This window comes from Tenrec ecaudatus, chromosome 9, assembly GCF_050624435.1.
Source record: "Tenrec ecaudatus isolate mTenEca1 chromosome 9, mTenEca1.hap1, whole genome shotgun sequence".
Taxonomy (NCBI): domain Eukaryota; kingdom Metazoa; phylum Chordata; class Mammalia; order Afrosoricida; family Tenrecidae; genus Tenrec; species Tenrec ecaudatus.
In genome coordinates this window covers 153,754,841-153,769,786 of record NC_134538.1, presented here as the reverse complement: position 1 = coordinate 153,769,786, position 14,946 = coordinate 153,754,841, and the positions used below count along the sequence as shown (strand labels likewise).

The following is a 14,946-nucleotide window of genomic DNA, read 5'->3' as shown; positions in this document are numbered from 1 at the left end:
TGCTGGAGAACTGGTTACAGATGGGGCTGCAATCTGAAAGGTCCGCAGTTCAAAACCACCAGCAGCTCCGAGGGAGAAAGCTGGGACTTGCTACTCCCATAAAGAGTTACAGTGACCGAAACTCATCATCAGTTCTACCCCGTCCTATAGGGTGGCTATGAGTCAGCATCCACATGATGGCATTTATGTCCTTAACATTTAAAACAGGTTAGTTGGTTTACTTTCCTCTGTATCCCATGTCCTTCAACCCGAAAGGCTGATAACCTAGTTCCAGTGCTTTATTTAAACTCTCATGGCCAAAGAACTGGATGGAATCTAGCCTCATCAACACATGCTTTAAAACAAATTCCGAGCTTGCCTTCAAAGTCATTAAAAGAGAATGAATCGCACCCTTTCCATTCCTAGTAGTTAATTCAGTGGTGCCTGGGGGTGCAAAGGAGCCCTGGGAGCGTAGTGGTTACACGCTGGACTGCTCGCTGCAAGGCCAGCAAGCAGAAACCCCCCCACCAGCTGCTCCACAGGAGAAAGATGAGACTTCTGACTTCCGAGAGTTCCAGTCTCGGAAACCCACAGGGGCAGTTCTCCCTCATCCTATATAGGGCGGCTATGAGTTGGCATCGACTCGACAGAGGTGAGTTTGGTTCTGAGTTTAGGGTGATATAGATGGTTAATGCACAGAACTGTCAACTGCAAGGCTGGAGGTGCAAGTCCATCCTGAGGCGCCTGGAAAGAGGGGCCCGGCGCTCTGCTTCTGAACCATCCGTTCTTGAGCAGGAGCCTTGGACACATAAGGTCATCATGGGTCAAATCGGTGGCGATTGATGTTATTATGTGGGTGTGATCCTTGAAAACAAACGGTGGCAGTTACATCAGCTCCTGTCAACTTGCGAAGGGGTTGGCCGTCTAGTCTGTCAATCAGGCTGTAGCCAATGAGGCCACTGTGTGGGCATGGCCTACGCCTGAGGATTCTGGGATCTCCTATCTTCCTCCCCAGAGGTGGGACACACACTCTCTGCTTGTCTTCCTGCTCACAAACATGGAGCTACGCTAGAGCCCTGGAGCAGGAGGATCCCCTGCTAGTGCTGAGATGCTTCCTCTGCCACTGGATCCACAAGACTTCCCACTCACTGACCGGTGATCTTCCTGCATGTGTGGCGTGAGTCTGAAGAGGAATTAATAGTCTGGTATTGAACATATGGGCTTAAATAGGACACATGGACTTGATCTGGCCTGGCCTAGGATGTTTTCTTAATGTACAATGACTCTTTGATATTAAGTTCTCTCTTACACACATATGAGTCTCCCTGGCTTTATTTCGTGGTCTACCCAGACTAACACACAAACAAATACAGAAATCCTCCTCCACCCCCAAACTTAAGAGACGCGAGTCCCCTGCTGACCTTGTTTGGGGTGCCCGATGCGGTGGGGGACGAGAAGACGTTCCCCTTCTCCCACATGCTCTTGATATTGCGCACCCCCTCCGCAGGGACAGGGAGGTCCGAGGCCGCTGGCTTTGCGAGTTTCGAAGATTTTGTTCCCTGAAACGTGTGAATTATTGTTAGTACCGGCAAGCTGCTGCTTGTAAACATGTCATCCGTTTTCCTCCTTAACGTGATCATGGACATAAAGTGCCCACGAGAATGCGTAAGCACCTTCACCCACTTGTGTTCGCAGAACCCCACCCTGACGATGTCGTCTGTCCTTCCCATTGATCCTGAATTACTAGACCTAGACCTCCAAACCCACTGGAGGATCACTCAAGAAGGTGCATTTTATGGGGGCACTATTTACTTATTTTTTAGCAATAGTTTTATTGGCTTTATTCTTCCCATATTATATAATTTAACCACTCAATCATATAAAGAAGATTGTGCAATCTTCACAATTTCAGAACATTTTTTTCCTTAGACTCACTGCTGTTAAGCTACTTGTGTTCCCCCATCCTCCCCTGCCATGCACCTAGGGAATTATGAATCCAATCTCTCTCTCTATAAATCCACTTACCCTGGATTTCATATACAGAAAATGATATAAAGCACAAAACAAACAAAAACACCAACAATAGTGACCAGACAAAATATGAAAAAAGTCAATAAAAAGAAAACAGAAAATATTAAAAATGGAAACAACTTTAAAATGGGTCAAAGGGAGCTCAAATGATGACGTATTACATTTGAACTGAACTGCTTCTGTCATAATCGAGTTTACAGTGCTCTCTGTCTTATGGAAAGGCTAGTCACCTAAGTGGATTCACCAGAAGCGGAACCCAGGTAGGGACTCTGCAGGTGGATTTTGGGCTTCCAGTCATTTATAGCTTTCTGAAAAGCAGGTGTTCAGAATTCAATCTCTAATACCATCCCTCCTCTGGATTTGGATTTTATTATTTACACTCCTTGGATCACACAGGCTGATGTGCTTCTTCCATGTGGACTTAGTCGATGCCTCATTTAGATGGCTGCTTGTTTGAAGATAAACCTTTAAGACCCTAGACAACGATTCTGTTAGCTGGGTGCCATCTGGTTTCTTAACAACACGTTACCTTCACACCCATATCTTCAGTGATCTCTTCACGAGGGCGAGCATTGAGCAGGGCGTAGGGCAGTATTTGCTGGGAGGAGCCCTGCTGGTGTAGGGCTGGCTAACCGCAAAGCCGGCAGTTCGAAGCCCCCAGCTGCTCTGAGGGGGGAAGATGCGACTTTCTACTCTCGCAAAGAACAACAGCCTTGGACACTCACAAGAGGCAGTTCTACTCCGTCTTACAGGGTTGCTATGAATTGGAATCAACTCGATGGCAGTGAGTTTATTTGTGGGTGAGGAGTTCCCAGGGGTGCAAATGGTTAGCGCAGTTGGCCCAAGTGGTCTAAGAAGAAAGGCCGAGGAATTAGTGATCTGCTGCTGAAAACCAGCCCTCGGAAGCCCTGTGGAGCCCAGTTCCACGCAGATGCACACAGGGATGCCGTGCGTTGGAAGGGACTATATTTCAGTTGACATCCAATCCTGGCAATAAAAATGGACTCTTGAGCATTAAGACTCTGGTGCGACATCCGGGACGGCCCTCTCTCATTGCCTCTTCCCCCTTGTCTGCAGACTTTTATAGCTACAAGGTGCTTCAAAAAGTTCATAGAGAAATTCTACCATCTTTTAATTCATTTCTCCAAGACCTTTTTGAAGCGCCTTTGCATCTCCACCCTAGCAAACAAAGGAGAGGGGGAGAACCGAACCGGCACTCACCTCGATGGCGCTGGTATACTGCTCCAGGCGGCTGTCAATCTTGGAGACGACGGTGGCTTGATGGCTTGACTTGACGCCGCTGCTAAATACATCGGTGGCGACATGAGAGAGAGTCTCTCCGTGCCGATCACCGCGGGCAATTCTCAGAGGGCCCCCTGCCCATACTTACCTTTTCTGCACAGACTTATTCAAAAATTCCGCTCGCTCTTCTATCTAGGAATGGAAAAGAGAAGTCGACCTGGTTAATGTTTTCTGCACATGGACAGTGTTTCTCAGTCCAACGCAGGCTCTTCCCTGAGCCTGGTGAATGCTAAAGGGAGATCTATTGGTGACACGCAAGCTGATTTGGTCTAGGCAGGAGAAGACTGTTCCCATGGATATCTCTATCTCTATATCATCCATCCATATCTATCTATCTATCTATCTATCTATCTATCTATCTATCTATCTATCTCGGTTTGATAGAGGATTTCTCTACATATGAGGGGGCTTCTAAAAGGCCATGGGAAAATGGAATGAACAGACATATATTTACCTACGCTGCAACTATTTCCATGAAATACGAGTACAGCACGTTGCTGCTGTTGTTAGGGGTCACTGAGTCAGCTTACAACTCAAGTCAACACTGAACAACACTGCCGACTCCTGTGCTAGTGTCACAAGTGTTCTGTCAGAGGCCACTGTCGCAGCTCCTGCGACACTCCACCGCTTGGAGGGTCTTCCTCTCCTTCAAGACTCTCTACCACGTAGAATGCCCTTTCCCAGTAGCACGTACAGGGGCCAAAGGTATGGAACTCCCCTAGCTTCAAACATATATCTTGGGAGAATGTATGTTGGGTCTACAGGTTTACGATCACAGTCTTGGGAGACAGCAAGGTCAATTGGCCTAACATAATTCGCAAGCACAAGGTTCTACTCACCCTGCTATGTGGATTATTAAAGATGCAGTTAGGTTAAAATGTGACACCTTATCATCTGATCGCCCTTTTGACTCTTCTTAAGTTTGTTCTAGTGTTTCAGTAGTTTTGTACATTTTTTCTGTTGAGGTTTCTCTGTTTTATTTCTTATTGTTGTTATTGTTTGTAATTTTCCCCTATGCTTTTCTGTATGTGAAACCCAGGCTGGAGAACTCTAGTGGGACAGTCACTGGATCGATGGTTTCTTGCAGGCATGACACGGGAAGTTGGGGGAGGGGAGGAGCTGATAACAATGAGTAAGAGAAACAGGGAAATATTGTAAAATGTATCGTGGAAAACTCTTCTCGATGTGATTGAATTCTCGAATTGTAGGCTATGTGGCTGCTGTGCCAATAAAACTGTTTAAAAAATAATAAATCCAACTTGGGTGAGTCATGGCTGGGGTCTTAAAAGCTACTGACCTCTCCCCATCTGGAGCAGAGCAGTGGGACGAAAATGGAGAACATGGAAACGACAAGTCCACCGGGCTGTTAGGCAACATGATCTGCATCCTTCACAACCACGAGACGAGAAGAACTAGATGGTGCCCAGCTACCACTGCCAGCCACAGAGAGTCCCGAATAGCTTGGGAGACGGATGTGGAACAAAGCTCAAAATCACCAAGAAGGCCAGGCTTACTAGTTGGAGAGAGACTGGTGGAGCCCCACGACTCTTGGGCTCCCTTCCAGCCTGGAACTGAACCCACTGTGGCTCCATCTTCAGCCCAACAACACAGAGCCTTCTATGGGGAACAAGACCACTGGGAGGGTATGCCCTCTGTAGAAGAGCTGAGTATGTGAGACCACAAGGGCAGCTTTCCCACCCTGGACAAAGTTGAGAAAGCCGGCAGGAGGAGGAAGGAGGAACGAGGATGGAAGTGGGATAAGGGATATTACACTGTGGGGCTTGCAATCAATGCCGTGAATCAAAATGTGTATGAATTTGTTGAATGGAAAATTGACCTGCTCTATCACCCTTCAGCTAATTCACAACAAAAAGTTAAGGGTAGAAAAACAAATTTCTGTGAATATACACAGACCACATACAATTTGATTCACAAAACAACTTTCCTGTGCAGTACTGTTTTCTTGCTGCATTTGGTATGCAGTCAGATTCCAGAAGAAAGATATGGGGGACAGGTAACCTATTCATTTCCTCCTTAGCTCGAGCGCCTCACTGGAGAGCGGACTAGCCTTAGTCTGTTATGGAAGGTCAGTTTCCCTGGAATGGAAAATGCAGGTCAGGGGAGTGTAGAATGAAGTTGGCAGAGACATCAGAAATCAGGGGGAAAGGACCCCTCCCCAAAGCGTTACAGGCTCGGAAACCCACAGAGGCAGCTCTACCCATCCTTTAGGGTCGCCGTGCATTGGCTTCGACTTGATGGCAGAGAGTGAGATGGAGAGCGTGGTGGGAGAGCAGAGGGTCAACTTGAGAGGGGACAGGCAGAGGGAAGACTTGCGCCTGCCACATGCTCAGCACCTTTCTGACTCTGGGACCATCTTTCTCGCCTTGGCCAAGCCACTGATGAAACACGGAGGCTCCTGCAACATCTCCACCACCCTGAAGACGCCGTGAGGCCATTGTGACACACTCTTGCTGGGAATACTCCTTAACGTCGTCATGGACTTGAGGTGATGCAACCAGTGCACTGGGTTTGTAAGTTGTGTGGTTGTGCGCTGCTGAGTCGATGCCAACTCCAAGTGAGTCTGCAGCATACAGCAGAGCTGCCCCAGAGAGCAGCCATAGGCTTGTATCTCGTGGGAGGTTGATCCCCAGCTTAGCTCTTGTGGAGCCCCGGAGGGGTTCAGACTGCTGACCGGGTTACAGTGAGAGACTCGATTCACCTCAGCCTGGCAGATCCCCAAACACTAGACCTGTTGAGTTGATTCTGACGTAGATGTAGAAGAACCCTATACGTCAGAGTAGAACTGCCTTATCAGGTTTCCAAGGTTATAGTCTTTTTTCTTACCTACCCCCAAGGTGATATCCCCCCACCCTAACTGTCTTATTAGCATAGAATCCACATATCATACGATCCAACAGTTCATTCGAGAAGAGTTGTATAATCATCACAATGATCAGTTTTAGAAAACATCTCCATGGTTGTACTCACTGTTATCAGCACCCACTCCCCCCAAGCCCCACTGCCATACCGCCAAGGAGCCAGTTACTGTCTGTACATTTACCTAGCCTGGGTTTCACATACGGGAAAACGTTTGAAAAAAACAAAACAAAACCAAAAAAACCCCTATGATAACAAAGTAAAACAGATGAGAACCTTTAATAGAAACAAACGCGGAATATATGAAAAACCTCGACACATTTAGGAGTTTCATTGGGGCTTAGTCCATGTGTGGACGCCGCAAGTGGATTTTGGGATTCCGCTGTCATCTATAAAGGGGGGTAATCTTTATGGAAGCAGGCAGACACACTCTCCCCCTCCCTCCCACAGAGCAGCTGGGGGACTCGAACCTCCCACCTTCTGGCTAGCAGCCCAACACTGAACCTGCGACACCCCTAGGACTCCTCCGCATTATGCCATCAGGGCGCCTTAATGTGTAAATGACATGTTTTAATGAGGGAAACTGGTTCTGCTGAAGGCCAGGAGGTGGCAGTGTTGTTCTGAAAACACGCAGGAAGAAAGCATGCTGTTCTAGAAAACAGCTCCGTTGAGCACTGGCTGAAAGGCTGGCATTGGGACCCACCCAACGGTGTTTTGGGAACCCGGCCTGGTAATCTGCTCCCCAAAGGTCACAGGCTAGAAGAGCCCACAGTCGTTCTACTCCTGCACATGTGGAATGAACTTGACAGCAACTGACACAGGATGTTACTTTGGTGCCTAAGGTGCACCTGACCCAAGCCATGGTGTTTTCAATCGCCTCGTATGCATGTGAAAGTGAGGCATTGAGAAAGGAAGCCCGAAGAAGAATCCATGGATGCATTTGAACTAGGGTACTGGCGAAGGAAATCAAAAGTACCATGGGCTGCCGAAAAACAAACACACCTGTTTTGGAAGAAGTACAGCCAGAGTGCTCCTTCGAGGCAGGGATGATGAGACTTTGACTTATGGATGTGTTGTCAGGGGAGACCTGTCCCTGGAGAAGGACATCACGCTTGGTAAGGTGGAGGGGCAGCAAATAGAGGTAGACCCTCGACAAGATGGACTGATACAGTGATGGCAACAACGGGCTCAAACACACTAAGAGTGAGGATGGCACAGAACCGGGCAGTGGTTCGGTTCTGCTGGACACAGGGTTGTTGTGAGTCAGAACAGACTCAACGGCACCTAGAACAGCAACGACCTCAGTCCGTCTGTCCTTAGATCCCACTAAGACCACGGCTCCCAAGTTCCGATGCTCTTTCAGAGTCAACGAATCCTTGCTGACCCTGCGATACCCACTCTGGCTCGAGGTGCCCTCTGCCACCCCTCCTCCTGGTCGTTGTCAGAAATATCATCAAGTGGCAAAAGCTTCTTTCCATACAACTGCACGACCATCCAATCTGTGGAACCCAATAACAACGACATACAGCAGGCTAGTGCTGACTAACTTGCCTCAAATAGATTGTTCCCTTTTTTTGTAAGAATCATTCACGGCCAACATTTAGCGATGAGAAAGCAGTTTCCCAACCAAGAAACCAAAGTCTTGAGAAATGAAGAGAATGCCCTGGTTTTATAAAATCTTGAGGTCAAATATCAAATGTTTTCCTTCCTCGAGGGCATTCTACAATGTTTGCTTTGGGCCATTGGTAAAAGTTATTGGGTCAAGAATATCAACAGCTGTTGGAGTTCAGTTGTACAGCATGGAGTGGAGCTCAGACGCCTCCGCCACAACCAGGCCTTGAAGGCACAGTCCATGAGAAAGCAAGATTGTTTCTGAATACAGACTCTATTATGTACCTACTGACTCTATTATGTACCTACTGATTAGCCAACCAGTCAGCCAAGCAACCAAGCAACCAGCCAACCAACCAACCAACCAAGCAACCAGCCAGCCAGCCAACCAACCAACCAACCAACCAACCAACCAACCAACCAACCCCTCACCAGCGAGTAAATTCCTTCTCACAGTGACCGTACATTACAGAGTAGAACGGTCCCATAGGATTCTGAAAGCTATTATCCTTATGAGGTAGACTGCCGTGGAGTGGCTGGTGGATTTGAAGCGTCAATCTTTTGATTAGCAGCTGAGCCTTAACTAAGGCGTCAGGCTCCTCCCTGTATTTTACAGATAATAAAAATGTACCGGATCACTTTAGATACCTCCTTTAATTGACTGTTCACACATGCCTTTCCAGGAGGAGGCAATTAAATGGCATCGTAGGAGTCTCTGCTTGTGACATACGGTTAAACCCTCGGCTGCTAACCGCACGATTGGAAAAAGGGTCTGGAACTCTCCAACAGAAACATCAGGCTTTGGGATCCTGGGGAGCACAGTTCTATTGGTACACACACGGGGTTTCCATGAGTTGGAATCTACTTGATGGTCACAAACAAACAAACAAACAAACAAACACACTGCCATCGAGTCGATGCCGACTCCTAGCGATCCCACAGGACAGCGTAGAGTTGCCCCTGTGTTTCTGAGAGGAACTCCACGAGAGCAGAATGCCTCCTTCTCTTCCAGAGGAGTGGCTGGTGATTCCTCCATTGACCGGGAGGTCAGTCCTCCAACGTGTAACCCTTACACCGCCAGGGCCCCTCTTCTAACTTTGCTAGGTGAGGAAAAGAGAGGGTGGAATGAAAATGGTCAAAGCTGCAGTCTCTGTAGATCCACTCAGTGGGTCACTTATTCACTCGTCAAACGTTTACCACCATCCGCCTGTAAGACACTGGGCTAGGTGCTGCTCAAGCAGTGCTAGTCCTCAATGAGTGTAGGCGAGAGTACTTTCTTTTTAAAATTTAATGAGAACAATGAAGTCTTTCTTTTTTCAATTTGTAAAGAGAATTTATTTGTACCTCTAGAGCAGAGAGGGGCACGTAAGTCTGTGCAAACAGCCCTTCTGAGAAATGCATCCTTGTGCTATGTGCTTGTCAATGCAGGCACTGGGGCTGCAACGTCACTCCTGGGCTTTAAAAGTCCAGCCACTAAGGACATCTTGGCTACTTGGCTTTGGCCTTCAATGCTGCTGTTTCTCTCAGCGCCTCCTCTCTCAGGCGAACTTTCTTTTCTAAGTTCAGGCTTGTTAACGACTCGTTTCTCCTGGCAGCCTTCTTCCCCTCTATCACCATGAACACGCATCCGGCCATGGTCAGGGCCATCATCACATAGCTGATCTTCACCTGGATCCTGTTCTTTGCGGCATCCAGCATCCCAAACGAGATAGTCTCGGGGATCTCCTCTTCCTTTTTGAAGCGGCCCGACCACACCAGGATCTTCCTCTCCCAGTCCGTAGGCTTGTGTAACGGCACCCCATGGCTGTAGGCATGGCGTGGAGCTTTGGGACGTTCTTGTGGCTTGGTGCAGAATCCATTTATTCTCTTCAAAGCAGCGGTTCTGGTGAGGCTTAGGGATGAGGAAACATCGCTTTCACATACTCTAAAGCAACTCCCCGCCACCAGGCGCAAGCCACGGAGGCTCCCCATGGCCTCCTGCTCTGTGGACCAGCACCACACATCACAGGGTAGGTGGCAGCGGTGCGGAATTATTGAGTCTTGAACACTTTGTTCTAACATTCCGGAATTCTGTGATGCTCACCCTTCCAACACAATCGCTGAAGACAAAATGGTGCATAAGCAAATGTGGTGAAGAAAGCTGATGGTGCCCGGCTATCCAAAGATATAGCATCTGGGGTCTTAAAGGCTTGAAGATAAACAAGTGGCCCTTTAGCTCAGAAGCAACAAAGCCCACATGGAAGAAGCATACCAGCCTGTGTGATCATGAGGGGTCAGTGGGATCAGGTATCAGGCATCTAAGATCCAGAACAAAACCAGATCCAATGTCCATCTGTAGACAATTGGACATCCCCTCACAGAGGGGTCACAGGGAAGAAACGAGCCAGTCAGGGTGCAGTAGAGCACCGATGAAACACACAACTTTCCTCTAGTTCTTTGGTACTTCCTTAACCCCACTATCATGACCTCAATGCTGCCTTACAAGAGTATGCACACTGCTACAGATAAGAGCTCGCAACACATGGAATCCAGGAGAGAGAAACCCCTCAGGGCCAACAGGAGAGTAGAGATACCAGTAGGATCGGGGCCACGGGAAGAAAGGGAGAATCAATGCCAAAGATCAATCTAGAACCCCCTCCCAGGGGGACGAATAACGGAAAAGTGGGTAAGGGGTGACGCAGGGTGATGTAAAATATGGAAATACTCTATAACTTATCAAGGGTCCACAAGGGAGGATGGGCGGGGGAGGGTTGGGGAAGAAATGGGGAGCTGATATCACGGGTTCCAGTGGGAAGAGAATGCTTTGAAAATGATGATGGTGGCAAGGAGCTGATGCTCAGGGCTTAGGTGGCGAGCAAATGTTTTGAGAATGACCAGGGCAATGAATGCACAAATGTGCCTTACACAACTGATGTATGCATGGATGGGGAGTTCCCAGCTATCAAAAGAGATAGTGCCTGGGGTCTTAAAGGTTTGAAGGTGAACAAGCGGCCATCTAGCTCAGAAGCAAAAAAGCCCACATGGAAGAAGCACACCAGCCAGTGTGATCACGAGGTGCCAAAGGGACCAGGTATAAGGCATCATGCAAAAAAAAAAAAAGATATATATGTGTGTGTGTGTGTGTGTGTGTGTGTATATATATATATATATATATATATATATATATATATATATATATATATATATATATATATATATATATACCATATTGAATGAAGGGGGAAGTGCAGAGTGGAGACCCAAGGCCCAAGTGTCGGCCACTGGAGATCCCCTCATAGAGGGGTTTAGGAGAGGAGATGGGTCAGTCAGGGTGTGAGGTAGTACCGATGAAGAACACAGCTTTCCTCCAGATCCTGGATGCTTCCTCCCTACAACTACCATGATCCGAATTCTACCTTGCAGGACTGGATAGAGCAGAGGTTGTACATTGGTGCATATGGGGGCTGGAGGCACAGGGAATCCAGGGTGGATGATACCTTCAGGACCAAGGGTGTGAGGGGCGATGCTGGGAGAGTGGAGGGTGAGTGGGTTGGAAAGGGGGAACTGATTACAAGGATCCACATGTGACCTCCTCCCTGGGAGATGGATGTCAGAGAATGGGGGGAAGGGAGACCTCGGATAGGGAAAGATATGACAAAATAACAATATATAAATTCCAAGGGCACATGAGGGAGGGGGGAGCAGGGAGGGAGGGGGAAAAAAAGAGGACCTGATGCAAAGGGCTTAAGTGGAGAGCAAATACTTTGAGAATGATTGGGGCAGGGAATGTGCAGATGTGCTTTATACAGTTGATGTATGTATATGTATGGATTGTGATAAAAGTTGTATGAGTCCCTAATAAAATGTTTAAAAAAACAAAAAACCAATAAAAACCCCAAAAAAACAAAGAAATGATTTTTTTAAAAAAAGAAGAAAATTATGATGGAGGCATAAATGCAAATGTGCTTGACACACTGGATCAATGTATGGATAACAGATGTGATAAGAGATGTAAGAGCCCCCAATAAAAGTATTTTTTTTTAAAGAGGCGAAGAACACAGACACAGACATGTCCTCCAGAAGAGGGAGCCCAGCAGCACGAGGTCAAACAGCATCTAAGGATTCACAGTCAGGACACTAGTTACATAAGGCGGGGAAGAGGGTAAATCATCACAGAGTCACTATTTATTTATTTTTACATTATGATCTTTTGTTTAGTTGAAGTTTTGTGGTTATGTAGCCATGCTTTTTGACTTAGCCTCCTATGTCTTTTCCTTAAAAAAAAAAAGTTTTCTTGGCATAGAATCCACCTATCATTCAATTCAACGGTTGGATCAGACCAAGCAGAATTGTCCAATCATTACCACAATCGATGGAGAGCACTTCCTGGAGTCTGGACTCTTCTTTCTGCAGCTTAACGCCACTTCCTGTCTCGGAGTCTGCTCCTGCCTTCCTCTCCTCCCATTACGCATCACTTGTCTTTCATCAAGAGGGGGCAGTGTCCTGATTGGACCAATCTCATCCTGGCAATGGATCTGACTGACTCTCTTCACCATTCATCTCCCCCTCGAAGTGAAAGTCTTACCAAGCGCACCTGTACTACCTTGCGGCCAATGGCAGTGAGTAAATGACCAGCTAGCAGGAAAGCGGCTCAGCCTTTTGGGGAATTTTAAAACGCTTCCATTCCTAAAGGCTCAAAGCAAGGAGCCCTGCGGAGAGAGCCATCTAGTGAGGATGGCCCAAGGCCACTTTCATTTACACCAAAGTGTCTTGTAAATTAGGAATTGGGGAAGGGGGGTGTCCCTGCTTGCTGTTGCTTCCTGCCACCTGTTGGAAGCCAGAGAGGCTGGGAGATGGCTGTAAGAAAGATGACAGCAGAGACAAAGACACCTCGTGGGGCCACATCACGGTTCCTGCATTATACGGTTTTCTGGGGAACTAACTACCTTGAGAGATGAACCTTTGGGAGTGAAGCACTTGAAGGGCTTCTTGTCCTCAGTCAAGCCGTCTTCGGGCATCTTCTGGCGTTTCTCAGCAGCTTCAGCCCTTCGCCTTTCAATCTCCTCCTTTAGCCTCCTCCTCTCCTCCTGGGAGAGAAAGAACAGAGTGAAAGCAGATGGCAGCCACCTCGCACCCAGGGGAGAGGACGAAGCCTGGACAGAGCGAACGCCGGCCGAGAGCAGAGGGCCGGGGGGCTGGGGGTCCTCCTTGCTGCTGGCTGCCAGAGGGAGGCAGAGTTCAAGAATCCAACCTGGTTTTGCATTCGGGTGCTGTCCCCTGCCAACTGGGCCACCTGGCCATGCTACTTTTTACCTGGTGCCCTGGTTTCTTCATCGACAACGCGTGGATAACACAACGCTCAACTGACACAAAGCCACAAGCAGGTGCCCTCACGTTGATTTTAACTCTGGTGACACCCCCCCTCCCCTTCCCCCCAGCACCAGCGTTAGCATGGCTGGGTTTTCAGAACCGGTCACCAGGCCTTTCCCCTGAGTCGCCGCTAGTGGACTAAGATCTCCAGCCTCTCTGTTAGCGGCAACTCTGGAGCTCATAATAAACCCAAAATTGGTGGCAGTTGAGTCGGTTCTCACTCAGAGTGGCCCTAAATCTTCACGGGAGCAGAGTTCTCAAAAATCCAAACTCACTGCCACAGGTCGACTGCGATTCACAGTGACCGCATAGGACGGGGTAGACCTGCCCTGTGGGCTTCCTAGAGCGTAAGCCTTGAAGGGCGTAGACAGCCTCATCTTTCTCCATTGGAGCAGCTGGTGGTTTTGAACCTGTAACCCCGACACCAGAAAGTCTCAACTTTCTCTCTTGGAGTGGTGGGAGAGCTCATCCCGATGGTGGTACAAGAGAGGATTTTACAGCCGTTACCTAAGCCTCCCATGCTGACCCCTTCCACCACACTGTCCAATGCTCACTGGTTAGATTCTTAGGGCTGGTTTGGCCAACCTGAGAGGCATAGATACTGCCCTGGGCCATTCTGACTCCATGGCCCAGCAGGACAGAAAAGAATGACTTTGTAGGGCTTCTGAGACCCTAAACCTTCATGGGAGCAGACAGCCTCATCGTTTTCCCTCTGAGCACTAGTGGGTTTGAACCATCAACCTGCAGTTAGCAGCCAAATGCTTAACCCATGGTGTCACCAGGGTTCCTGAGATACTGTCCCAGGCTGGCGAAACCACAGGTGTTAAAACCTGTCCCTGCTGGTGCCCTGCCTTGTTCCCGCTGACCTTGGGTCCAGGTGAGTGTGCGTCCACGGGCCTGTGATGTCCCTGCTTCACAGTTCACCGTGCTGCGTCACCAGTCTGTAGCTGCGTGACTCAGAAGAGGACTTGTGGACTAGCATCTTGACTTGGGGACTCCAGCTGGACTGGGTGGGAATACCTTCTTAATAAGTAATTCTTGATAGAAAGCTTTTTCTTATTCAGAGATCAGTGTCACTCCTTATAAGATTTGTTTCTGCAGACAACGTGGTCTAACGCAGATACCCTACAGAGCCGCGCGATGCTGTCCTGTAGGGGTTCTATGAATCAACATAGACTCTGTGGCAGTGGGCAAGGGCTCATTGGAAGCGAATGTTGGAAGAAAGCTGGGAATGATTTATCCGGACTTCCCACACAGCTCAAGAATTTTTGTATAGGATCCAGGTCAGAAAGCCGTGGGAAGTCTTTTCGCGTATTTTGGATGGAGGAAGCTCACTAACTCAGGACGTTGCAAAGTGCTAGGCTCTGAGTGGGGGGAGCTGGGCGTCAGGAGTGGTTCTATGCTCCCAACAAGCCACCCTAACAGTTTGCTTCTTGGTTGGATTCTATCATTGTGTGTGTTTTGGTCCACCAAAGGAGAATAATCAGGGACCTCATATGAAACCACATGGTCAGAATGTTTTCACAGGTCAAGCCAAGGTTTGCCTCCTTCTAACTTGAACTTGGTTCTTGTCTTACAAGATGGACCCACGGGATGGTTCCTCCTTTTAACCAGTAATTTTAGGATCCCTCTATCTACCAGGTGCTCCGTGGGATTTAGGGTGGTGAACTGAGGATAGACATTCTCTGTCTGCTACCTTGAGCTCTGCTCACTTTCCCACGAAAAACAGTGTGAAACAAGACGAGAGACCCAGACTAACCAAAATAATCTATTTTTAAAAGTTGTCTGTAAGACAGC

At 48.2% G+C, this 14,946-nt stretch overlaps 2 protein-coding genes across 4 annotated transcripts in view; both read right to left on the bottom strand.

Moving 5' to 3' along the window:
* Window positions 1-14,946, bottom strand: part of CALD1 (caldesmon 1) — a 216,859-nt gene that overhangs the window by 11,826 nt on the left and 190,087 nt on the right. For 2 of the 3 annotated variants that reach the window (XM_075558690.1, XM_075558692.1), the window contains 4 exons: window positions 12,726-12,866; window positions 3,401-3,444; window positions 3,232-3,313; window positions 1,401-1,538 (listed from right to left, as the gene is read on the bottom strand). In XM_075558690.1, coding sequence (XP_075414805.1) covers window positions 1,401-1,538; window positions 3,232-3,313; window positions 3,401-3,444; window positions 12,726-12,866 — 405 coding nt within the window. The remainder of the gene's footprint in view (window positions 1-1,400; window positions 1,539-3,231; window positions 3,314-3,400; window positions 3,445-12,725; window positions 12,867-14,946) is intronic. The other variant, XM_075558691.1, reaches the window with a different exon arrangement.
* LOC142457327 (protein FAM162A-like) lies at window positions 3,452-10,851 on the bottom strand. Its single transcript, XM_075558694.1, has one exon. It carries the CDS (start codon window positions 9,859-9,861, stop codon window positions 9,289-9,291), a length of 573 nt encoding a protein of 190 aa, XP_075414809.1. The 5' UTR covers window positions 9,862-10,851; the 3' UTR covers window positions 3,452-9,288.

Coding starts and splice junctions, on each gene's coding strand:
- LOC142457327 (XM_075558694.1), bottom strand. CDS start 9,861: ATGTTAGAACAAAGTGTTCAAGACTCAATAATTCCGCACCGCTGCCAC.